The sequence below is a fragment of the Cynocephalus volans genome, chromosome 10 (assembly GCF_027409185.1).
Source record: "Cynocephalus volans isolate mCynVol1 chromosome 10, mCynVol1.pri, whole genome shotgun sequence".
NCBI lineage: Eukaryota > Metazoa > Chordata > Mammalia > Dermoptera > Cynocephalidae > Cynocephalus > Cynocephalus volans.
In genome coordinates, this window is record NC_084469.1 from 106053021 (window position 1) to 106079462 (window position 26442).

A 26442-nucleotide genomic window follows, 5' to 3' on the forward strand; every position below is an offset into this window, starting at 1 on the left:
AGCATTTTACATATAGAGAGTAGCTTCAGTTTTTGTAGTTCTTAAACACTACATCAGAAGAACTTCGGTAAGCAGACATTTGGGATTTTCCTTGTGACACCAACACTCACACAACTGAGAGACTGGTCAGCACAGGGATCTGAACCCTTGACCTTAGTGTTATCAGCACCATGCTCTATCCACCGGAGGTGACCGCCCAGCCTCACCCACCCCATTAACCGCTTCCTGTGCCTTCAAGCTCTACCTTCAACCAACTTTTCCACACCAAATTTACTGATTTCTCCCCCATCCCTTCTTATCGCTTTTTAGAAATAAATACTCTGCTAACGTAGTGTGTACTACAATGTGTCGCGTTGTTTTATGGGAATGGTTCAGCCTCACCTGGCTGTCTCCAATCTCCTCTCCACTCCTCCACTCTGACGCTCCTGCTCACCTTTTGCACTCACCTTTGTAACCCGAGAACCTAGCATGTAGCAATCAACTGATGCACTTTAGGTATCTATTGAAAGGAACAATAGATGTGCTTGATATATAAAGAATACGAGGGAATTGATTACTGTGGTTGTTTCAGAGGAGGAAAATTTAGGGATGGAGTGAGACACGCCCCCCCACTTTTGAACTTTTCCTGTGTGTATGTATTATCAGTACTACAATAACAAGTACGTAATTTTTCAAAAGGAGACTCAGATCTTCTCTGTACTGTTTTGGACAGATTTGCACATTTTATTTATAGTGAGAAAGGCAAGCTGTAGAAGAAATAAATATATACACTCCTATTTTTAGTATAAATTAGAAAGACCGAAAAAAAATATTAGGTCTGGGTTTTTGTACCGTATTGGATTAAACCAATGGAGAAAGGCAGAGAGGGAGCGGGAACGGGGGAGGGGAAGAGGGAGAGGGAAATTTGAATACTGATTCTCTCTGACAATTCAGCGAGGCCCCGCCCCCATCCCCGCCCCAACACCAGGCCCCGCCCCCACAATGCTCCTCGCACCCAAGCCGCGCCCCAAGCCCCGTCCATCGGTCATAGGCTCCACCCCAGCCCCACCCTCCAGTCGCGGTCAGACTAATCTCTCCCCCCGGGGAAGGAAACTAGAATTTCTCCTCCCAGGTTGGATGAAGAAACGTTTCGTTTCCCGGCCGCCGCCTGAAGACCCTTCGGCCCCGAGGCCCGGAGTCCCGAAGCCCCGGCCACTTCCGCTCCCGGCGGCCCCGAGACCGGAAGCGGAAGTGCGCGGCGGCGTCGGGAGGTGGCGGCCGTTCGGGGCTGCGCGGCGCCCTGCGGTGGGAGTGTCTCCGGCAGCTCTGCAGGTGCGGCCCGGCCCCTCGGGAGGGCGGGGAGAGCGGGGAGGTTCTGCGGGCGCGGGGAGGGCCGGAGGTCAGCCGCCGGGGCTTAGACGCTTCCTCCACATGGTCATCCCGAGGCCGGGCTGAGGCCCGCACTGCTTGGGCCTCGCAGCCAGGCGCCCGTCGCCCGGTTCCTTACCCTCAGGTACCTGCGTCCCTGCACGCAGGACTGTCATCCTGTTCAAAGAACAGTCCAGGTCCCGCAGCTCAGGACTGTGGTAACACCCGCCCCAGTCCTCTCCTGTCCTCCCCGATTTGCAGGGACAGTGCATTAAGAGGGCCCTACCCACAGATAACTGTGTATTAGAAATTCACCTTTTATTTCCTATTTTAGTATTATCTAGCTTTGCAACTGGAAAGTTAGGTCTGGGTCTACATGTGAAAATTAGTTTGACTTGTCAAATTTATTTAAAAATTGAATATACCTTCCGTCAAGGAATGAATTAGAGGACAGGAGGTTTTTTTGATTTTGGTGACTGACACTTTGCGGTCCCTTAGCTTAGCTTCTCTTCCTTTTCTTTCTTCCTTCTTTTCTTTCTTTTAAGAGAGCTTTTAATAGTTGACGTTTTCTTGGGCTGTGGGCATCGTTTTTTTTCACTGTGAAGTGCGGGTATCTTAAGAAAAGCTCTCTCTCAGTTATGTCGTAAATGTCATTTTGAAGGAAAAGTAAGACTATTCAGTTCTTTGCAAGTCGGCTCCAGTTCTTAACCCCAAGGTTGTGAATTACAAAGCTTCAAAGCATACAGTATTCCATGAAAAAGATGATGTAAGCTTTGTAAGTGCCGGAAATTGAAAATGAGTTGGCCATAATTGGGATGTCTGTTTTTATAACGGGGTTAAAGCTCACTTCTACTGAGAAATGAGGAAAAAATTAACTTTGGAGGAAAATTAAGCATTAGATTTCAGTTTTATTTGTGTGGTGTTTGTTTCCAAAAAAGAATACATACCCCACCTTGCCTTTTTAGAAAGAATTAGCATTGTTTCTTAAAGACACCTGACATCCAGTATTGTGATTTATGTTGTATGATGAACGGGCATTTCAAGTCATGCTTATATTTGATTTTTGTGGTGACATGTTGTTGTGTGTGTGTGTGTGTGTGTGTGTGTGTGTGTGTGTGTGTGTGTGTGTGAGTGCATGTAGGCATACATCTTTTTGGGCTAGCTATACTGAATCATTCTTTTTTTTTTACTGTTTATGTTTATTTGCTATTTTGAATCATTCTTGATGATGCTGATTGTTTGGTGTATTTTCATTATGGTGCCCTCAATGTACTGGGCTCTGTACATGGGGAAACAGTGAAGCTGAAATAGACATAATTCTTACCCCTATGGAGGTTTTATTCTAGTTGAGAAGGAAGATTTTAAATTAATAGTGACAAGGGTGATATGGGAACATGGGACAGGAGAATTTGTGGAGGAAGGCAGGGAAAACATCTGAACACTGACAAATGTTTGAACGTGAAAGATGAGTTGTATATAGCTAAATAAGATGTCAGGCTGTGGAGTAGGGTTGGGGAGGAGACTTGAGAGAATGTTCCAGATGTACAATCCCTCAGGGAGTACAAAGCCTGGTGTCTTCCAGAAGCTGAGAAAAGACAGGGGAAACTGAAGTAGAGAAAACAAAATACAGAATGGATGAGCCAGGTTGGAGTGAAAGGCAAGGTCCCTGAAGGTCATGGTAAACTTTGGTCCTTGATCTAAGACCACTGGAAAGTGACTGAATCAAAGTTTTAAGTACGGGAGTGACATGATTGTGTTTGTGATGTAAACAAAACGCTGTTTCCTGGATTGAGCATGGGGTTTAGAATGAACAAGAATGAATGCAGAGTCCATATGAGAGCTTGAATAAGTTCAGAACTTAGATGATGGTATTGATGATTTGGAAACTGTTGGGGTTTGATGACTGTATAACTGGAAAAACTGGAATGTTTGAGATGCCTATAGGAGGCAGAATTGAGAGAATTTGATGATTGGTGTATTCTCTCTACCACATGAGCAGGAGTTGGCAAACAATGGCCTGTGGGCCAAATCTGGTCCAATGCTGACCTATAAATAAAGTTTTATTGGAACACATTTGTTTATATGTTGTTTATGGCTTTTTTTCATGCTGCAACTATATAGTTAAGAAGTTGGGACAGGGACCACGTGGCCCCCAAATCCTAAGACATTTACTGTTTGGTCCTTTGCAGAAAAAGTTTGTGAACCCCTGATAGATAAAGTACTTAGTACCTATCAAGCACTGGCTGGATATGGAGTTCTGAAAAAAAGTAGACACAGGTCTATGCTTAGAAAGTTTACATCGTAGTTGGAGAGAGAGGCAAAATCACCTACACAAATATAATGTAAAATCACAACTTGATAAGGGGAGTGGAGGAAGAGTAGAGGGTGTTAGAGGTATTTTGAGGAAATGTAAGAGGAGAGATGATCCTTTTAGGAGGTGGGAGGAGTCAGATAAATTCCCTGTAAGGGTTTTAGTTGGCTGCCCTGCTGGACAGCTACAAAAGTAGAGTTACCTGGGCCAACCCCCTGCTCAGTGCTGCACTTCCACCTGCAGCCCTTCTTTTACTTCAATCTGTCTTTTATTACAGGGAGGACACCTACTGAGACCTTGAACTCTGGCGCTGGTGTCATGGTGAGGAGGTTGGGGGGATCCAGATGGTTGGGAGGGGATAACTGTATTCTGGGCCCTTTCCCCTCTGCTGCCATTCACCCCCCTGCAACTGAGGAACAAAGGAGAGGGGAAGTGTGGAGCATCCCTCATCCCTGCCCCAGGGGACCTAGGGACATCTTTCCGTGTATGACCTCTAGAGGGAACTGGTATGGGAAGAGGGTCCCACAGCAGATCTCAGGGCTCTGTGTTTAATTCCAGAGTCTGCCTGCAGAGCAGGGCTCCTTCAGGGCCATCCCTTATGAGACCTACTGAAAGCACTTGCGGCTGTATAACTGAATTAAGATTCAACTGAGTTAAAGACTGAGTTTCTCAGTCACTCTAGCCCCATTGCTTGTGGCTCCCTTTTTGGAAAACTCAGTCATGGACCATTCCCATCATTACAGAGAGCTCTGTTGGACAGTGCTGTTCTGGAGAATTCTGGAATTAAAAGGCCATAAAGTTTTCAGATGCCGTGGAAGTCCTACCTTCACAAGTATAAAAGATTATTAAATTCTTACATCAGTCTTGGGAAGGGTCGTAGGGACTTCACAGAAATTAAGAGGTCAAGTCCAAATTTGTGATGCCATAAATAAGGAGTTTAGGAAAAACTGTTTAAGTTGAGAAGGGCAGGCTTTGCTGTCACACATCAACGGAGTCACAAAGACAGCCAAAACTTACATGTTAGGATTTGTATGGGAAAAGAAAGTAAATGCTTTCAGCCTGGTTGGCTGTATGATCTTTCTTGCAACTACTCAGTTCTGCTTTTGTAGCATAAAAACAGCTGTAGATGATATGTAAACAAATGGATGTAGTTGTGTGCAGATAAAACTTTATTTACAAAAACAGGTTGAGTGCTTGGTTTGTAGCCCTCTTGTATAGAGAGAGCTCCTTGTCTGAATGTCCTGGTGCTGGGTTTCCCTTCCACAGTGATAACCAGTCATCTTAACAGTGGTGTGGGTGGTCATTGCTGAGCCAGAATGTGTGTGCTGTTTTAGGAATCAGTCACCTTTGAGGATGTGGCCGTGGGGCTCATCCAGGAGTGGGCATTGCTGGATGATGCGCAGAGGAACCTGTGCAGATACGTGATGCTGGACAACTGCAGGACCCTGGCTTCCAAGAGTAAGACTGGCCTCACATGGTTCCTTCCTGTACGCAGGCACCAAATGCTTCTTTAATTGCGTGCTGGGTGAACAAGACCGACGTGGTTTAGGCTTTGTGTGGTTTATTGTCCACTGGCTTCCACAGGATCACAAAGCTCCATCATTGCACTGACTTCATTGTCTCCATACTAAGGACCTGTGTGGGTCTCACAGAGCTTGGCCCTTGACTTCAGGGGTTAGAGAGCCACAGCCCCTGAGGGCAGAGAGGAGTGTGCTTGTGGTTTGGGTCCTGGTGAAAGAGCTTTACTGAGTTTGTCAGTAACTGGGCACGATCACTTCGTTCCCCCTCATGCTTACTCAGCTTTACAATCCGAAGCCCACGTTGAAGCTGGGCCTGGGTAACCTGGGTAAGGGTCTATTTTCTTCTGCAAGTCATCTCTCCCTCAGCATGTGTGTCTTTCTCCACGAGCAGGAACTCCATCATGCAAAGCCAGGCTGGCCTCCCAGTTGGGGTCAGGAGCAGAGGTAAGGGCAGCAGAGCGAGGCATTCTCCACCCCACGGGTGTAGGTGAGTACTGGGCAGGCCTTGTGATCCACCTGGTCAGGGAGATGTGTCCTGGGAAGTGTCAGTCTAAGGGCATTTATATTTATTTATTGACAGCTTGCTGGTATAGGGATCGAGCCCTGAACCTTTGTGTTATCAGCACCATACTCTAACCAACTGAACTAACAAGCCAGCCTTTTAAAATTTTTATTTATTTATTTATTCATTTGTTCATTTTTTGGTGAGTCTGAGAGCATTTTTAAAGGCCCCCTTTTTTTTTTTCTGAGGGGAAATCTAAGGCTCTTTGAGGTGAGGTTTCTCAAGTTCCTATAGCTTTTCTTCTGTTTTTGTTTTCTAGGCCTCCTCTCGTACTTTCTTTGGTCTCAGAAAAAGATCTGTTCCAGTCTTTCTTTTTTAACCAAATTGAGATATAACTCACATACTATTAAGTTCACCCTCTTAAAGTGTACAATTCAGTGGTTTTTATTATATTCACAAAGTTGTGCTATCATCACCTCTGTCTAGTTCCAAAACATTTTCATTATCCCAAAAAGAAACCCTATCACTGTCAGTAGTCACTCCCCAATCTCTCCTCTCCCTAGGCCCTGGCAACCATTAATCCACTTTCTGTCTTTATGGATTTGCCTATTCTGGACATTTCATATAAATGGAATAATCTAATGTGTAGCCTTTGGTATTTGTCTTCTTTTCCCTCAGCATAGTGTTTTTAAGATTCATCCACATTGTAGCATGAATTAGTACTCACTTCTTAAAGCTGAATGATATCCCGTTATATGGATAAGCCATGTTTTGTTTATCTGTTCATCCATCAATGAACATTTGGGTTGTTTCCATTGTTTGGCAATTGTGAATAATGCTGCTGTGAACGTTCATGCACAAGATTTTATGTGGACATGTTTTAAATTCTCTTGGGCCTATACTGAGGAGTGTAGTTCCTGGGTCCTATAGTAACTCTGTGCTTAACTTTTTGAGGAACTTCCAAATTGCTTTCCAAAACAGGTACACCATTGTATTAGTCTGTTTTTGTTGCTTATATCCAAATACTTGGAACTGAGTAATTTATAAAGAAAAATGAAATTTATTGCTTACAGTTTCTGAGGCTGGGAAGTCCAAAGTCCATCTGGTGGTAGCAACAGTGACCTGGGGGTCTCACATTGCAATATGGTGGAAGCAGAGAGACAGAGAGTCAGACTCTCCTCTTCTTTTAAAGCCCTCAGAACCATGCCCGTGACCATCATTACTAATCCATTCATTATGGCATGGTCCTACAATCCAATCACCTCTTCAAGGCTTCACCTTTCAATTACCATAATAGGATTTCTCAACCTCTCAACAGTCATAGTGGGGGCTAAGTTTCTAATACGTAAAACTTGGGGGACACAATTCAAATTTCAGTGAGTTTTGGAGGGACATAATTCAATCCACTATAGCCATTTTACATTCCCACCAGTGGTGAATGAGGGTTTCAATTTCTCTGTATCCTCGCCCACCCTTGTTGTCCAATTTCTCTTTAAATTTAACATTCCTGTATGTGTTCTGACTAGTTGCTTTTTACTAGTTTTTCTAACACTCTCTTTCTGGAAATATCCGTCTCAGTCCTCATAGAATCTTTAGTTAGGAGATCTCTTCTCATTTCCCCCTTGTTCCTATGACTGTTAAATTCCACACACAGCCCTGCTCACGGATACTTCCATCCCTTTTAGTATCTTCCCAAGTTTAGGGTCAATATTAAAGGGAAAAGCCCATATATAGATATATGTACGTATATAGTTTCAATTTCATACCACTATTTCTTTCTGAAAGGAGTTCATTTTTTTCCCAATTCATTTTAGACTGGGAATCTCAACTTAAACCCAAAGGATTGACTCCTATGCAAGATATTTTGGAAGAAACATCATCCAGAGACATGCAAATGGTAAGATTCATGGGATTATCTTGGGTTCCCTATCAATATGTGAGTTGGAAATTGTTCTAGTCCGTTTGTGTTGCTATAACAGAAATACCCGAGACTGGGTAATTTATAAAGGAAAGAGGTTTATTTGGCTCACGATTCTGGGACAGCTGCATCTGGCATGGGCCTCAGGCTGCTTCTACTCATGGTGGAAAGTGGCAGCAGCTGGCAGGTACAAGCAGATCACATGGCGAGAGGAAGCAAGAGAGAGAAAGAGGGAGAGAGGAGGTGCTAGGGTCTTTTAAAAAATCAGCTCTCGCGGGAACTAATAGAGTGAGAACTCACTTACTACCCCTCCTCCCCCAGGGAGAGCATTAATCCATTCATGAGGGGTCCACCCCCATGACTCAATCAGTTTCCAACACTGCCATGTTGGAGATCAAATTTCCACATGAGTTTTGGAGGGGACAACACATCCAAACTCCATCAGAAATACAACACTGGAACCAGGGAGATGTTTGAGGCAGGGACATCTCTTCAAGGGAAAGCAGTGTCTAAAAGGGGAGCATCTATAACTCATGAATTTGGGCAAACCCTGACTGTTACTCAAGATTCTTTGTAGAAGGTTCTCCCAAGTAAACATTTCCATAAATGTGAGCCAGACATCGAGTATGTGAAATACAACGTACTCCTCAACAGTTATCAGAAAAATGCCTGCTTGTAGAGAAGCCCCATGATAATTATCAATAAGAGAAAGCCCTGTACAGCCGGCAACATACTCAGTTTAAAGAACTCGAGCTGTCTAAACAAGGCCCATCTTGAAAATGCTGAGAACATGCTCCCAGAGAGGAGTATCCCTGGGCGCTGACAGGGATGTTGGTGAGCTTTCCATCATCAGTCACCTCTTGTCAGGAGCAAACTCCACCTGGAGAGAAGCCACTGGAAGAATTTAATTGGGGCAGGAAAGTTTTCTGGAGGAGCTATAACTTGGATCTGAGTGAGAAAACTGGCTAGAGAGAGGCCACTTGGATTATAAGGAATGTGAGAAAGTTGTTGGGCCTCCTTCACCCCTTAGGAGGCAAGTGGAGAACCCACACTGCAAAGAAGCCCCTTTAAGTGTGGAAAAGCCTTCAGAACTAGTTCACACATTGCAGTGCATGAGAACATACACACTCAACCCCGACTGTCCCCCCTTTGGCCCTGAGTTCCCTCCTTCTCAAACCATAGGACCTTCCAAAGATTGGGTTCCCATTCTTCAGGGTTAGTGAAAGTTAGGGTTATGGTTTGGATAGAGTGAAGCACAGACCCTTGCCTCATCCCCAAGCTGGGCCTGTCTGTCCCAGAGGCAGTGAGATCCCTGGGCTCCCTCAATTGGCACCCCTCCCCCCTTGTCATGGATTAGTGTCAGCACTAGAGTGTCAGAGACACCCCACCCAGTGGATGGGGTGGAGTAACCACTCCACCCCACAGTGTAGAGACCTGTGCTGTGTTCCTTTTCTGGGGAAACTTCTGGAGCACAGGGAAGGCTCAGCTCTACATAGCCCAGAGTGAACTGTAGAGTAGCCAAAACCCTTGCCCCTGCCTGGAGGCAGAGACCCTTCCTCTCTCCTCAGGTCCTGCTCGTCCTTGGTTTCCACTCTTATTTTGGTAGATTATAACATCCCCTAGCTGCTTGGGAGAAGGTATGTGATTATTGAGACCTTGAGGTCTAAAAATGTCTTATCAGGGCTCTTTCAGGGCTCTGGACTGCAGGGGCCTCATCTGATGTAATTTCAGTCAACTCTGTTGCAGAGCATTCTGTATGTCATTCTATAGCCCTCAATGAATACTTGTTGAGTGAAGGAGTGAATGGATAAGGTGCTGGTGAAGGTGTCCCATGCCCTTACTCCCCCACATCCCCCATGTCTCTCTTGATCAGCAGATGAACTGTGGAAAGGAGGGAGGGAGGATGAGCCATGAGGGCCAGGCTTCTGCAGGCTCTTTCCTCTTAGTACAGGGCTCCAGCATCTTCCAGAGAGCTCCATGCCCAGCCCAGCAAGCCCCTGAGTAGTGTGCACTGAGTGTGGGAGGTAAGGGGCTTTTATTACATTGGAACCCCGGAAAACAGGCGGTCACAGGATGTTCTGAATGGACAGAGGAGGTCCAGTGATGGACATGTGTTTAGAGAAGATGAGCAGTTTATCTCCGAAGACATGCAGCCTGCTAAGTGGCAGAGCTGGCTTTGGAGCTGGGAGTTGAATGCAGACCCAACTCGAGACCACAGTCTTGGCCACGGGGTTCTACTACCCTGAGGATCACACCCCCTGCTGCTGGGTACCGACCCTTCAGCTAACCCTTGTGGGCCATGCTTGTTGTCACTGAGTCTTGTCCCAATCATTGAGACTCCATATGGCAGCTCTGAGACCTCCCAGTCATGTGGGAAAAAGTGCTGGTGGCCAGGGGCAGGCCCTGTGGCCTCACCTCTGTGGTCAGTGAGGCAGGGGAAGGCTGGCGAGAAGAGGGTGGAGAGTTGCTCTTAGCCCCAATGGGGGCTGAGGAATGGGTATTTCCAGGCTCAGCCTTTCTCCTGTCCCAAAGTCACTCCATGGCCATTTCGTCCATAACACCCAGCTCCTTAAGGCTGGGGTTTTGCTGCTTTGGTTCTCTGCTGGATCGCCAGTGCCAAAGAGTGGTGCTCAATAAGTGTTTCTTAAACAAATAGGCTAAACTCCTAAAAACAATTTCTTTAGGAAGAGTGATCTGTGTCATAATGATTCTGATGCAAACGTTTGTCTCAAAATGTATCCACAGGATTTTAATTTATGACACAGAGAGGCAAATGTCATTGAGAAATTTTTTATTACTTTTACGCCCCACAGGGCCCATGGGGAAGCACTAGGGTCAGCCAGGCGGCAGAAGGAGTGAGGGGAAAGTCAAGGCCTGAGCCTTTATTGGGGTTTTTGTGGGCAAGGCTAGGCAGGTCAGGGCAAACATCTTGGAACTGGGTGGTCTGAATCATGCCAATGGACCCTGGGGACATTGGAGCTGTCCCTAGTTGTCAGGTACTTGGCCAGGGTGATTTGGGGCAGGGGAAGTGTTGGCTGGGAGTGTGAAGGTTTGATGAGGTCATGCAGAGTATGGGCTCTGGATCACATGGGAGTTGAGAACAATGGTGACCATTAGCTTGGCCCTGGAAATAATGGATGCTGCTATGGTTTGAATGTCCACCCAAGCTCATGCTGGAACTTAACCCACAACATGGTGGTGGAAGGTGGGGCCTTTAAGAGGTGATGGATCCTGGGGACTGTGCCCTGGTGAATGGATGGATCCATTCATGGAGTAATGGTGTATTAGTCCGTTTCTGTTGCTTATAACAGAAATAACTGAAACTGGGTAATTTGTAAAGAAACAATTTTTAGTGCTTACGGTTTCAGAGGCTAGGAAGTCCAAAGTCCAGGGAACACATCTAGTGAGGGCCTTCTATGGTGGTTACTTCAGTGGCACAGGGTATCATGTTGTGAGAAAGGCAGGAGCAAGAGAGAGACTAACCTCACTGGCTCTTCTTTTAAAGCCCTCAGAACCACACCAATGACCACCGTTAAGCCATCAAATGGATTTGTCCATTCACTGTGGCATGGTACTCACAATCTGATCACCTCACCTTTCAATTCCACAGAGGATTTCCTACCCTCTTAACACTGTCACAGTAGGGGTTAAGTTTCTAATACATGGACCTTGGAGGACACAATTCAATCCATAGCAAATGGGTTGGTGGTTTACTGGGTGGTCATTGGCATGGTTCTGGTGGCTTTAAAAGGAGAATAAGAGAGAAGGTTAGCTCTCTTGTTCAGCCGTTCTCACCGTGTGAAACCTTGCATCACTTGGGATTATGTAGAGTTTCCAACCAGAAGAAAGCCCTCACCAGATGCATCGTCTGGACCGTGGACTTCCCAGCCTCTAAAACCGTAAGAAATAAATTTCTAAACTGTAAATACCCAGTTTCAGGTATTCTGTTGTAAGCAACAGAAAATTGACTAATACAGAGGCCAGAGAGATAGAGAATCTGAGAAAACACAAAACAACGTTCATGTTCAGAACCAGGGCTCCCGACTTTTCTCTTTTTGGGATGGGGGTAGGGAGTAGCTTAAACAACAGAAATTTATTTTCTCACCACTCTGGAGGCTGGAAGTCCAAAATCCAGGTGCCCAAAGGGTTGATTCCCCTGAGGCTTCTCTCCTTGGCTTGCAGATGGCTACCCTCTTGCTACCTCTTGATGATCGTCCCTCCATGCACAAACCCCAACCTTTCTGTAGTAAAATGTTTTGCAGCATTTCCCATGGCTCGTGCTCTAACCTCCAGCCAAGGCTCCCCAGGTCCAGAAAGGGGTTAGGTCTATCTCCGAGTCTTTGGTGTGATCAGACCTCATAGACCCTCATTGGTGGCTAGTGCTCTCAGTGGGGTGGGGAGAGTCACCAGGTCTAAAACCACCAGATGCCAGACGTGAATGCCTCAACTTCTGACAGCATTAACTCCCAAACTGAGGGTCTCTTGGGCCGAGAAAAACCATGACACTACCTCTGTCCTGCTCAGGACTCTCCTCGCCTTTTCTTAGGGACCAGAGCTATACCTGAGGATGCAGATCAGGCCCTCGAAGGGAGAGAGGGGGACACCATTGACCCTAGAGGACCAACCAGCTCTCCAGGAGTCGCCTTGTTCTCCTGAATGCACAGTAAGCTGGGAGAAGGTTTGCTGTGAGAGCTCAGCTCCAGCCAGGAAGGCCTGGGGTGTGGGATGTCTATAAGCTGGGGAAGGGGAGTTAGGGGAAGGGGGCATCTCAGGCCTACAGTTGGGAGTTGGGAGAACGCAAGAGGCTCAGGCTGTGTGCTTGGAGTGGTTGAGTGTATTTCTGCACTGAATGTAATTATCTCCAGGGTGGTCTTGGGGGAAGGGCTAGCAGCAGGACCCTGAGCCCTGCCATTCCTGGTCCAGCCTTTCTTCCTCTAGTCTTTCCTTCCACCCCCCTCCCACCCCTTCCATGACATTGAAACTGACAGCAACTGACAGATGCCATGACCCGGGGGCTGGGCAAGGAGTTTCCAGGCTGGTGAGGAGCTCTTGTTTGGCTCAGGGGCCTGCATTTCCTTACGGAGGCAGAGAGAGTATAGGAGAGGGATGCTTTAAGGCAAATCCTGAGCCCTGCTTTGAGGACAAGGGGTCTCCTTCTACCTGCCTCTGCCCAGTGAGCTCACCAGAGGGACCTGCCACATGTACCCCCCACTTCCCATTCACCACCAAGTCCTGCTAGCTTTACCTCCAAACTATAACCCACCTCTGACTGCTCCTCCCATCCATGCTTGCTGCTGCCACCCTTCCCAGAGCCACTGTTAGTTCTCCTGGACTCTGGGACTGCTCCCAACAGGCTCTTGGGCCCCCCAACACAGAGGAGAGAGGAATACCTTAGAAATTCAAGTCAGGTCTGACATCTTTCCCGAGGGAGCAGCCGCCAGAAGAGTTCAGATCCTTTCTTGGAGGACAGGTCTTCCTTCTGGGAATAACTGACTAATTGTCCCTCACTGGTTGGGGTCTACCTCTGCACCCTCCCGCCGCTCCTGAATCTGCTGGCCGTTCAATCGCCCCTTTGTCCAGCATCTCCCCCACTGCAGGAGACTCCTCAGAGGCTGCCTCCCCAACACGGGAACCCTCTCTCCATCCCATTTTGGAGTTCAACTTTTATTACAGTGAATTGCTTTCTATTCAAGGATTAGGTAAATCTCGACAAGGTGAACAGGTGTATCGCTTCTTTTATCCATTCCCCACAGCAGGGCCAACATGCAAATTCAGTTAGGGACAATAGGTGTGAGCAGATTCCCTTGGCCATGTGACTCTAATCTGTGACCCTTGTCACTCTGTCCAGGGACTGAAGGCGGCTGTGCATATTCAGAGAGTGGACATGCTGGAGCCCATGCTGGGCCTCCCTGATCCGTGGGTGGCCAGGGCTTCTGGTGAGTGACATGTGGAACATGCGGCCAGAGGGCCCTGCTGTCCTCGTGTTTTGTTGGAGACTTGCATCCTGTCCTGCCTTTGTTTTTACTGACCACAGGCACTGCTGTGGCCCTGTAAGGAGAGACTACATAAAGCCATCTCATATTTTTGTGTTCAAGGGGAAAGGCACTTTCTAAGGATTTTGTTCTGGGATTCTTTTTTCTTTTATTGGTCACAGGCTTTTCTGTTAAGAAAGAGCAGGACCATAAGTATGTGAGATAATGCATGTATCACTTAGCTTGATTTAGTCATTCCACAATGTATACATATTTCAAAACATCATTACCCCACAAATATATACAATTTTTATTTGGCACTTAAAAAAATGAAAAAGTAAATTAATTTTAAAAAAGGGAACCACTCAGCTGTGGCAAAGGCCAGACCTCTCTTGGGGCAACATTAATTTCTTGACTACACAATTAGGTTGATTTTGAAAATTTACAGTTGAATTTACTATAAATAGCATATGTTTTAACTGAGCTTTAAAAAAATGAGGTTCAAAGCCACTTCTGAGAAGTGGGGGAAAAAATTAATTCTGGAAGATAACATTTTAGTTTCAATGGCAAGGTATTTGTTTCCTTGCCTCTTGCTTTCTAGTAAGCATAATAACCTTGGTTTCTTAAAAATAATATCCAATCTTGCATTTGGAATCTGTATTATATTACTGACGGTATGTGATTCTCAGATTTAGGTTGTGTGTTGCTCCTCAGTATATTTTTGGTAAACCTCTGGCCTGGGCTTTACCTTGTTACTTCTTAAGAGGGCTGTGACTGTTGCCCTGTGGAGAGATGGGTACTGGGAACAGTTGGAAAGAACACATTGACGCCCCCCCGCCCCCATCTGTGGAGCTCACAATCTGTCTGGGTGGTCAGATTTTGAAATGAAGACTGGGATACAATAGAAGCATGTTGCATGAGGAGTTCATCTTGGGGGTCAGAGAGGAATTCTAGGAAAGGATGGATATCTAAGCTCAGACCAGGGTTTCTCAACCACAGCACTACTGATATTGGGCTCAGATTGTTCTCTGTGGTGGAGGCCGTCCTGTGAGTTGTGGGATGTTTAGCGGCATCCCTGGCTTCAACTTATTGGATGCCGGCAGCACCTTCCCTGTATTAGTTTGCTAGGGCTGCCATAACAAAGTACCACAGACTGGGTGGATTAAACAACAGAAATGTATTGTTTCACAGTTCGGAAGACCAGAAACCCAAGATCAAGGTGTCAACGGGGTTGGTTCCTTCTAAGGCCTCTCTCCTTGGCTTGTAGATGGCTGTCTTCTTCTCCCTGGTCTTCTCTCTGTGTGTATCTCTGTCCAAATTTCTTCTTCTTATAAGAATGTCAGTCATATTGGATTAAGGCCCATGTTACTGACCCCATTTTAGTTTAATTACCTCTCTGAAGACCCTATTTTTAAATATGGTTACATTCTAATATATGAGGGATCTTCAAAATTGTTCATGGAAAGATTCATATTATCTTTCAATTCCATTTTTCACAAACTTTTTGAGTACCTTCATACTAGGGGTTTGGACTTCAACATACAGATTTTTTGGGGGGATATAATTCAACCCATAACACCTCCCTCCAAGTCGTGATGAGCAAAGATATTTTCAGATGTTATGTGCTGAATTGTGTCTCTCTCCACCCCTCTCCCCTGCCAAATTTGTATGTTGGCCATAAGCCCCCATGTGACTCTATTGGAGATGGGGCCTTTCCAGAGGTGATTAAGATTAAATGAGGTCATAAGAGTAGAGCCCCAGTGTGGTAGAACTGGTATAAGAAGAGGAAGAGACACTAGCAGTATCTCTCTTTCGTGTGAGGACACTGGGAGATGTGTGTCCATCTGCAAGCCAGGAAGAGAGCCCTCACCAGAACCTGAGCGTGCTGGCACCCTGATCTCAGACTTCCAGTCTCCAGAACTGTGAGAAAATAAGTTTCTTTTGTTTAAGCCACTGTCTGTGGTATCTTGTTATGGCAGCTCAAGCAGACTAAGGCAGCAGACATTGCCAAATGTCCCCTGGGAGACAAAATGACTGGCTTAGATCATAATAATTGCTTTATCATTTAGCTTCATAACAATTACTGTATCATGTGGCTTCATAATAATTACTGTATCATTTAGCTCGGCCAGGTGTTGGGAGAAGTTTTGGAGAGAGGATTTGAGGCCTAGGAACAACATGGGTAAAATCCTTCAGGAAGCAGAGGGACTGGGGTCCACGGACGGCTGTGTGAAGGAAGCAGGAAGTGGGTGTGCTGTTAGCTGAGTGAGAGGGAGTGGGCTGCAGGCCATTCAGGGCTGGGAAGCCTGGGAAAAGGACATTGCCATGTCCTAAGACCACTGGGAGCCAGAGACACGTTTAGGTGAGTGGTGAATTGCATCTGTGATTTGCACAGGACCCTCCAGCACCTGGGAGGAGGGTGGGCTTCAGGGAGGATACACATGATGGGTGGCAGCAGTGAGGAATCGAATGGGGGTGGTCTAGACTCGGGGTGAGTATGGTGTAGGTGAGCTGGGTTGTCCCAGGACCGCCCCCAGGTTTGAAGATTTGCTAGAAGGACTCAGAGGACTCAGCATGTAGTCGTACTTATGGCTATGATTTATTGATTTATTTATTTCAGTAAGATACACATGACATAAAATTTAGCATCTTAACCATTTTTTAAATTGAGACATAATTGAGTGTACAATATCAATACCTGTGTGTAATATGCGATGCTGAAATCAGGATAGTTAGTATATTCAGTATTATCCAATGTAATTTTTTTGTGGCCCTTTACCAATTTCTTGCTAACTCCCCACCCCCTCTCCCATCTCTGGTGGCCTCAGTTCTCTTAACCATTTTTTGGTGTACAGTTCAGTGTTACTAAATACATTTATAATGTTGTACGACCATTACCACCATGCATCTCTGGAACTTTTTTCATTTTGTAAAACTGAAACTCTGTACCCTTTAAACAACTCCCCATTCAACTTCTGTCCATGGCACCCACCATTCTACTTTCCGTTCCTATGAATCTGACTACTCTAGGCGCCTTATTTATAGTGGAATCAAACAGTATTTGTCTTTTTGTGATCGGCTTATTTCACTTAGCATATTGTCCTCAGGGTTCATCTATGTTGCAGTATGTGTCAGAATTTCCTTTCTTTGAGGCTGAATGACATTACGTAGTATATATATATATATATATATATATACACACTACATTTTGTTTATCCATTCGTCTATCAGTGGACAGTTGGGTTGCCTCCACGTTTTCGCTATTGTGAGTAGTGCTGCTTTGAACGTGGGTGTCCATCTCTTCGAGACCCTACTCTCAGTTCTTTTGAGTATATACCCAAACGTGGAATTGCTGGATTTTATTTAATTCTACGTTTAATTTTTTGAGGAACCACCATTCCATAGTGACTGTACCATTTTACATTCTTACCAGCAGTGCAGAAGGGTTTCAGTTTCTTCACATCCTTGTCAACACTTGTTATTTTCTCTCCTTTTTTTTTTGATAGTAGCCATCCTAGTGGGTGTGAGGTGGTATCTCATTGTAGGTTTTTTTTTTTCTGACCGGTAAGGTGATTGCAACCCTTGGCATGGTGTTGCTTGCACCACGCTCATCCAGTGAGCGCACCAGCCATCCCTATATAGGATCTGAACCCGCGGCCTCGGTGCTATCAGTGCCACACTCTCCCGAGTGAGCCACGGGGCTGGCCCTATCTCATTGTAGTTTTGATCTGCATTTCCCTAATGATTAGAGATGTTGAGCGTTTTTCATGTGCTTATTGGCCATTAGTATATCTACTTTGGAAAAATGTCTACTCAAGTCCTTTGCCCATTTTTGAATCTGATTGTTTTTGTTGTTGTTCAGTTTTAGGAGTTCTATTTTCTAGATGTTAATCTCTTATGAGATATATGATTTGCAAATATCTTTTCCCATTCTGTGGGTTGCGATTTTACTCTGTTGGTACTGTCTTTTGATTGCCAAAATTTAAAAATTTTCTTGTAAGTTTAATTTGTCTATTTTTTGTTTTGTTGCCTGTGTGTTTGTTGTCATATCCAAGAAACCATAAATCATGGCTATGATTTATTACAGTGAAGGGATAAAAAGCAAAATCAGTGAAGGGAAAAGCCTCATGGGGTAAAGTCTGGAGGAAATCAGCCACAAAATTCCAGAGTCCTTTCCCAGTGGAGTCACACAGGATGAGCTTATTTCCCCCAGCAACAAGTCATGACATGTGTATAGTCTACCCGGAAAGCTCATTAGAGACTCAACAACCACAGTTTTCACTGGGTGCTGGTCACGTAGGCACTGTCTGCCCAGACTCCCAGAGGAGAGCAGGTGTTCAGCATAAACCACGTTGTTTGTACAAACAGTTTAAACAGCAAGCCACTCTTATCAGTTGGGGGGTGGGAACCCTCCCAAAATCTGAGTTCCTAGACACCAGCCAAGGGCCAACCTTGTGAGCAGGACTTGTAAGGAGAGCAGTTATGCCTGCAGTGCTAACTCTTTCCTGCATAGTAGGGAAGTGTGGGGCTATTTAGGACATGTGTAGGCGGTTGAATTGAGATAATTTGGTGGTTCATGTGTTCGTTCATTCACCATATGACACAGCATTTATTTGCGCAGCACAGTATGAGGGACAGGGTGGTAAAAGGAGAAAGCCCCCAGGCTTGTTCTTATTAAGCTGCCAATCCAGTGAGGGTGACAGAAAACAAACACCTATGGAGCAACTAAGTGTCTGGTTACAAATAGGTAAGGGCCATGAAGAGAGGGGGAGGGTCTTATTAGAGAAAGGGGGAAGGTTCTGTTAGCTCACTCTATTGAGGAGGAGACTTCAGTAAGGGGTGCTCTGAGGAGTGATGTTTAAGTGGATCCAGAAAGAAAAGGTGTGATGTAGGCATTAGCCATAGTGGGGACAGGGTGGGAGGAAAGGGACTTGGGGGGCTGAGTACTCCATGTAAAGATGTCATCACTGATTTTTTTAAAAAATTAATTGTCGGGGTCTATAGAGTGGCAGAGAGGCATGATATTTCTTTCTTTTTTCAGTATTTCTGATTAGAGACAGGCATGGCACTTCTTGATATCGAGGACACAGTAGGAAGAGTAGGCTTTGGAAGAAGATGATAACTTTTTTTTTTTCTTAAAACAACAAATTTCTCTCACAGTTCTGAAATCCAGAAGTCTGAAATCAGGGTGTCGGCAGGGCCATGCTCCCCCTGAAGGCTTAGGAACAAGTCATTCCCTGACCGTCCTGTCTTCTGGTGGTGACCTGCAATCCTTGGTGTTCCTTGGCTGTACACCTGTTACTCCTGTCTCTGCCTGCCTACTCCTGTCATGTGGCCTTCTCCCTGTGTCTTTGTCTTCACATGGCATCTTCCTCTTCTTATAAGGACCCAGTCATGTTGCATTAGGATCCACCCTCATGACCTCATCTTAACTTGATTACATCTGCAAAGACCTTATTTCCAAATAAAGTCACATGCATGGGTACTGGGGATTAGGACTTCAGTATATCTTTTAGCGGGGACACAATGCAACGATAACACCCCACTCTTCCCTCTGGGTACTGTTCTGTCTCTTTGATCCCTTCACGGACTATCAGCCCTCTGTGCCCGTTTCCTCACCTCCCACTCCCTGGCTCCACCATTCCAAGGAACAGCACTGCACTGTGATCTCCATCTGTGGTGGGAATTCCAGTTGATGTGTTGGGTCATCCAGTCCTCCTTCTTGAAGCCCACCCACCCTGGGCTTCAGTGACCACACCCCCAGCCTCCTTCTCCGTCTCCTGTGTGAGCTTCTCCTCTGTCTCACTGCTGGTGTCCCCTGACCTTCCTCTTCTTGTCTCCCGTGGCACTCTCTGCCTTCAGGCAACCTCACCCTTTCTCTGGGAGTCAATTTGTAAATCTAGGTGACAAAGCCCAAATCGCCAGGCTGACTCTCACATCTGAACTCCAGACCCAAATACCCAACCATTGGCTCAAATCTCTCCACTTGATAGAGGGAACGTGAGTGGAACTTAACCAAAATGAGGCCAACAGGAAAGAGCCTCAAACCACAGAGAATTCATCTCAGGCCTGGAAATCTCATGGAATCTGCTTGGCTGGGTTTCAGACTTGCTCGGGAACCATGACCCCTTTTTCTTTACGGTTTCCCCCTTTTGGAATGGGAATACCTATTCTGTGCCAGCCTCATTGTATTCTGGAAGCAGATAACTTAGTTTCTGGTTCCACAGATTCACAGATGGAGAGGAATTTCACCCCACAATGGACCACATCTCAAGTCTTGCCCACACCTGATTTAGATGATTTATATGATGAGATGTGGGACTTTTTGAGTTGATGATACTTAGATGAGATTGTAGACTTAGAGTTGATGCTGGAATGGGCTAAAACTTTGAGGATGTTGGGATTTCATGGATATATTTTGCATGTGGGAAGGACGTGAATTGGAGAGGGGTCAAAGGGCAGACTGTTATGATTGAACTGTTTCCCCCCAAAATATGAAGTCCCAACCCCCAGTCTTTCAGAATGTGACCTTATTTGGAAATAGAGTTGTTGCAGATGTAATCAGTTGAGATGAGGTCATACTGGAGTAGGGTGGGGCTTAGTTCAGTGTTTGCGTCCTTATGCAATGAGAAGAGACACAGAGACAGACAGGGGAGAGGGCCTCGTGACGATGGAGGCAGAGAGCGGATGATGCATTTACAAGCCAAGGAATGCCAAGGATCAATAGTCACCACCAGAAACTAAGAAGAGGCAAGAGAGGATTCTACCCAGAGTCTCAGAGGGGGTGTGGCCCTGCTCATACCTTGATTTGGGACTTCTCTCCTCCAGAACTATGAGAGAGTAGATTTCTGTGGTTTTAAGTGACTCATTTTGTGGTACTTTGTTATAGCAGCCCCAGGAAACTCACGTAATAAGGTTAGGGATTGGATGTTCCAGGTTTAAATACTGAGGGGAAAGGTCACATCAGGAGGGAGGGATAAGGTTACCAGGGGGCAGGGAATGGCTAGGGAGTTGCTTGCTTGTCTGTCATAGGCCACAGGGAGGATGCCTGGTGTGGAGGGAGAGTTGGTATCGATTTAGAGGCAGATGGGAAAGATGTTTCCTTCTCAGGCTGACTTGCAAGGTGGTATCAGTTTATCTGTATCCTACTTGTTTATATGTCCCCCTACTTGTGGTAAGTGCTAGGGTGATACTAGCCCTGCAGAGTGGGGGTAGAGGAAGGGGCCGAGAGCTGGGGAGAAAGAACTGTCCCAGGCCCGAGTCAAGGTGGGGTGGTGGTACCACAGGAGCTTGGAAGTCTGCTGGTGCATTGAGACTGCGGCTCCTGGGATTTGGAATGGAGAGAGAGAGTGTGTGTGTGTGTGTGTGTGTGTGTGTGTGCATGTCTGTATATATCTGTGTTTGTGTGTGTGCTAGTCTGTGTGTGTATGTGCATACATGTGCATGGTGTGTATATACATGTGTGCATGTTTATGTGCATGTGTGCATGTGTCTTTGCATGCATGTGTGTGTTCCTGTGAGTGTACACGTGTGTGTATGTGTGCACATGTACATGTGGTCACTCACAGGCAGGGTGGGCAGCCTCTGGGCCTGCATGTGTACGCCCTGGGCTAGGCACTGATGCTCAGTTCTCCTCTCTTCTCCCCTAGCCCTGCCTGCTCAGGACCCTGCCTTGCTCCAGGAGGACAGCATGGAGGAGGAAGCCATGGCTCCTGGGTTGCCACTCACCTGTTCACAGGTGAGTAAGAAATCCTTCTTGCTCTAAAAGAACACTGTTGTGCACAGAGGCACAGAGGCTGGATTTGCCCCCTTCCTGTGACCTGTCTAGACCTTCTTGACCCCACAGGGCTAGTCTCCAGGCTTCCAGGAACTGGGCCTCTTGCAGCGTGTGGGGAACAGCCCAGGGAGCGATTCCACCCCCACATTCAGACCCTTATGAGGCTGCTGAGCACTGGGAGGGAAAAGGAACCAAGGATCTGAGCTGTCCTTGTTTTGTGGTCTTTATGGTCTCACTGAGCAGAGTCCAGTCATATACCAGATGCTTCTTGTGGCTGCCGTGTGCTCAGGTCTTGCTGGACCTTGGACCTATAGGGGAATACATCTGCAAGAGCTTCCTGGCATGTTGTCTATAGATAAGTCCTTTCATGAAGTAGGGTTCTTTGGAATTTAGTTATAGTTTCTTGCTGCTATTACTCAGGGAGTGTAGAGTGACAGAGAAGAGTTCTCGATCCGAGGGCTGAGCTGAGGGCCAGATTCTGGAAGACCTCAGAACTCTGTTGAGTCTCAATTCTGCAGGTCTGCCAGCCCCACACCTTGAGTATCGGTGGGGTCAGTCCCTGGCTGAGCCGGGATGGTATATGTTTTAGGAATCAGTTACCTTTGCGGATGTGGCCGTGGTGTTCACCCCAGAAGAATGGGTGTTCCTGGACTCTGCTCAGAGAAGCCTGTACAGAGATGTCATGCTGGAGAACTACAGGAACCTGACCTCTGTGGGTAAGGCTGACTCTTGCAGCAACAGTGGATTCCAGGAACTGTGTGTGTCTGGGAATCAAGAGGTAAAAAGACAGACAAATCCTGACCTCATGATGCTTATAGTCTAGTGGCTTCCCCATGGAAACAAAGATGTATCTGCTGATCTGTCTCTCCATGGTTAAAAGCTTCTGGGCTTTTCAAGGTATCCCTGAGCTGGGCCCTGGGTTTTGGAGACTAGGGGGCCCTCATGTCCTCTGAGTCCTAGTGAGGGGCTTGTATTTAGTTCCTTAGTGAAAGAGCTTTGCTGTGTCCATAAGAATTCTGTCATGCTTATTTTGCTACTTCCATCTCCAGAGCCCTTAAAGACTTTAGAATGTCAGTCTCACTGTCACAGCAGGGCATGGTCTTCTCATGCCACATGTCTCTTCCCACACGCAGGAGATCAACTATATAAATCCAGCACATTGTCCCATTTGGAACAAAGAGAAGAACTGTGGCCGACTGAGACAGAAGTCTTCCTGGGAGCCTGTCCAGGTGGGTGCCAGGCAGGTCAGGCGGGCATCTGCTCTGGAAACGTCAATGAGGGCAATATTTTCAGTGCCCTTGACCGATTGACTGAGAAGACTGTTTGGTTGAGCTCCTTTAGTAAATTCCACCTTCTGTCCTCTTTCCCTTCTTTCTTATTTCTAATACTTTACTTTGATTTCTTATAAAGATTTGTCCAATTCTCTTTATATTTAGTATTTCCAAGTGTATATTTTATCCAGTTTCTCCCCACTGGACAGTATTGTTAATATTTTCTCTCAACATCAATCCTAGTCTTCATAGAATTCTTTCTCAGTGAATTATCTATTATTTCCATCCCTCGTTCCTGTGATTACATAACTCCTCACATAGCCAAATGCCTTAAAATTTCCCTTTACTCATTGATACATTCCTCTTCTTTGCAGTTTCTTCCCATATTCAGCATCAATATTTGAAAAAAAAAATGTTCATGTACCTTGCTTACTTTTTTGGTCCCCTTGATTTCAGTTTCTTTCTTTGCGTCCTTAATTTTTTTCTCCCTAATTTATTTCAGAGCCTCAACTTCAACCCCAAGAGTCAATTCCTAGCCGGGGTATTTTTGCAGGGATTCCATCCATTGGCCTGGCAAGGGTAAGGTTCACAAGGTATTATTCTTGGTCGTCTGTAGTGGGAGGGGTTTGGGTCACTTTAGTTTAGAAATGCAGCTCACCCAGGAGAAAGCGGTTTCTTGGAGAGTCTGTGAATGTCACAAATTGGTGGAAAACTCTAAACATAGGTCAAGACTTATGTCTTTACAGAGTTCCCACAGGTAACCATTTTCACAAACATGATACAGATATCAAGCGTTTAAAATGTAATTTGGCCTTAATTCAGAAAAACTGCATCTCAGAAGCCCCATGAAAGTAATAACAAGACACCTTTTTGTGGCAGCGCATCCGCCCTGTTCTACTTGAGGGAACTCAGGGTAGAAACGTACAGACTCACTGAAACAGTAAAAGGCTTCAGGTACAGAAACATCTTTAGGTGGGGGGAGTATATATAATGTAATAAAGCCTTTGTTCTTCACATTCCCCTTATCGTCAGGAGCAACCTCAGCCTGGAGAAAAACTCTATAAATATAATGAACTTGGGAAACCCTTTAACAGCAATGAACCGCTTTTTCAGTACCAGAGAATTCATGCTAGAGCAGTCCCCTGTGAATGTCCAGGGAGCAGGAAATCCTTCTTCCAGAGCAGTCACCTAATGATACCTGAGAAGATCCATAGTGGGGATAAAACCTATGCATGTGACAAATGTGAGAAGTCCTTCAGGTACAGCTCTGACCTCATCAGGCACGAGAAGACTCATACGGCAGAGAAGTGCTTTGAATGTCAAGAATGTAGGCAAGCCTTCAAGTATTCCTCGAATCTGCGGCGACACATGAGAACTCACACTGGAGAGAAGCCCTTTGAATGTAGTCAGTGTGGGAAAACCTTCACGAGGAACTTTAACCTGATTTTGCACCAGAGAAACCACACAGGAGAGAAGCCCTATGAATGTAAAGATTGTGGGAAGGCCTTCAACCAGCCCTCATCTCTTAGGAGCCACATGAGAACTCACACTGGAGAGAAGCCCTTTGAGTGCAGCCAGTGTGGGAAAGCCTTCAGGGAACACTCGTCACTGAAAACACATCTGCGAACCCACACGCGAGAGAAACCATATGAATGCAACCAGTGTGGGAAGCCTTTCCGGACAAGCACTCATCTGAATGTGCACAAGAGGATCCACACAGGGGAGAAACTGTATGAGTGCGGCACTTGCGGTCAGGTCCTGAGCCGTCTCTCAACCCTTAAGAGTCACATGCGAACTCACACTGGAGAGAAGCCCTATGTGTGCCAGGAGTGTGGGAGGGCCTTTAGCGAGCCCTCGTCCCTCAGGAAACACATGAGGACCCACAGTGGCAAGAAGCCATATGCATGCCAGGAATGTGGGCGTGCCTTTGGTCAGTCTTCACACCTTATTGTGCATGTCAGAACCCACACCGCTGGGAGACCCTATCAGTGCAATCAGTGTGAGAAGGCCTTCAGGCACAGCTCGTCACTGACTGTGCACAAGCGGATCCATGCTGGGAGGGAGAACTTTAGGAATGGTGGCTTGTCTTTATCAGTGTCTCATCCTTATGTGGGGCCCCTTCCTAATTAACTTACAGTTTGTGAAAATATAAATGTTTGGGACTGTCCTTGTTTTTTGTAATATTCGTTTAGCTGCATCCCACATTTTGATGTATAATATTTTCATTTTGGTTTAATTCTAAACATTGTCTTAACCTTCCAATTATCACTTATTCTTTGACCTATGTGTTATTTGGAATTAGGTTTTTCAATACCAGGACATGGGCATGTTTTCATAGAGGTATAATTACTTATAGTGAAATATATAAATCTTATGTGTACCATCTGATGAGTTTGACAGATGTATACATATATGTAACCAATACCTCATTCCTGATAGAGAATGTTTCTATTAATCTGGAAAGTTCCTGCATGTTATACGGCTGTGTCGTAGTTGCCTTTTTTTTGTTGTTAGTTTCTAATTTCATGACATGGTGAGCAGAGAATGTGTTCTTTATATTATTGAATCTTAGGTATTTGTTGAGATTTGCTTTTAGGGCTAGCATGGCATGTCCTGCTAGTTGATGAGCAAAACTGCCCCTTCTTCCTTAGAAAAGAACCTGGGATTTTTGTTCAGGTTGGTAATGTGCACTATTAAAACACCTCCATCTCCCATCCCTTCTTGTAGCCATGTCCCCCTGTCCTGGCCAGTATAAGTATGAGAAGACATTGGGTATGACTGGGGAAAGATGTTGCACAGGAATGATTTAATTTAGCCAGATCTCTCTACTCCTTGCCTTTTGTACATGCAGACGTCATGCCCAGAGCTACAGTAGCCATCCTGTGACCATGAGGGTAAAAGCCACGGCTCAAGGAGAGTGTGGCTGGAAGTCACAAACATCCTTGTTCCCTAATCTGAAAATGTTTAGAATATATTTATAGAGTTGGCATCTTCATGTGACTGTACCAACCCTGGATTATTTATATCTGGATGTCTGGTTACATGAAAAAAAATGTACTTCTTACTGGAATAAGACTTTTTGCTTTGTTTGTTTTTTTTGAGGAGGTGGGGCGAGTGGGAATGGGCTTATTTCAGCTGGATGCAATCCCTCACTTATGCACTTAGTGTATGTCAATTTTTTATAAATGCTTCATGGGTGGTTTAAATCAATGTATTGTATTCTATGCATATCCAATAGATTGAGCATATTATCTGTGTTTAAAAACCATCTATGCATTTAAAAATATTGATATCTGATTTATCGTTGACTGAGAGAGGTGTGTTAAACTCTCTCACCGTGACTGTGGATTGTTGAATAATCCTTGTAATTCTGTTGATTTTTAAGTTTATACATATATATTTTGAAGCAATGGAATTAAGTGAAGAGAGTTTGACATTTTCTATATTTCAGCGAATTGTTGCTTTTATTTTTGTAAAGCAACCATTTTTTTTCCTGTCGATGAACATTTAACCATTCATCAGAATGGTAGCAAACGTGGACTTAGAGCTTACTACATGTTGAGCATCCCTAATCTAAAAATCCAAAATCCAAAATGCTCCACAATCCACATGTTGGTTTTTCATATGTCAACATGATCCTCAAAGGAAATGCTCATTGGAGCATTTTGGATTTAGGTTTTTGGATTAGGGATGCTCAGCTGGGTAAGTATTGACAAATATTTCAAAATCTGAAAAAAATCTAAAATCCGAAACACTTCTAGTCCTAAGCATTTCAGATAAGGGATACTCAACCTGTTTTAATAGATAGTAGCCACTGCCTGAAG

General features: G+C 45.4%; 1 protein-coding gene across 1 annotated transcript; it reads left to right on the forward strand.

Annotated features, from left to right (window-relative positions):
* The first annotated feature begins 1243 nt into the window (after positions 1-1243).
* On the forward strand, positions 1244-24868 carry ZNF333 (zinc finger protein 333). The gene is made up of 12 exons (XM_063111284.1): positions 1244-1311; positions 3936-3979; positions 4993-5116; positions 5570-5665; positions 7495-7577; positions 12145-12261; positions 13447-13534; positions 21220-21308; positions 21937-22063; positions 22481-22576; positions 23121-23197; positions 23651-24868. Exons 2-12 carry the CDS (start codon positions 3977-3979, stop codon positions 24746-24748), a joined length of 1998 nt encoding a protein of 665 aa, XP_062967354.1. The 5' UTR covers positions 1244-1311; positions 3936-3976; the 3' UTR covers positions 24749-24868.
* Positions 24869-26442: the final 1574 nt, after the last annotated feature.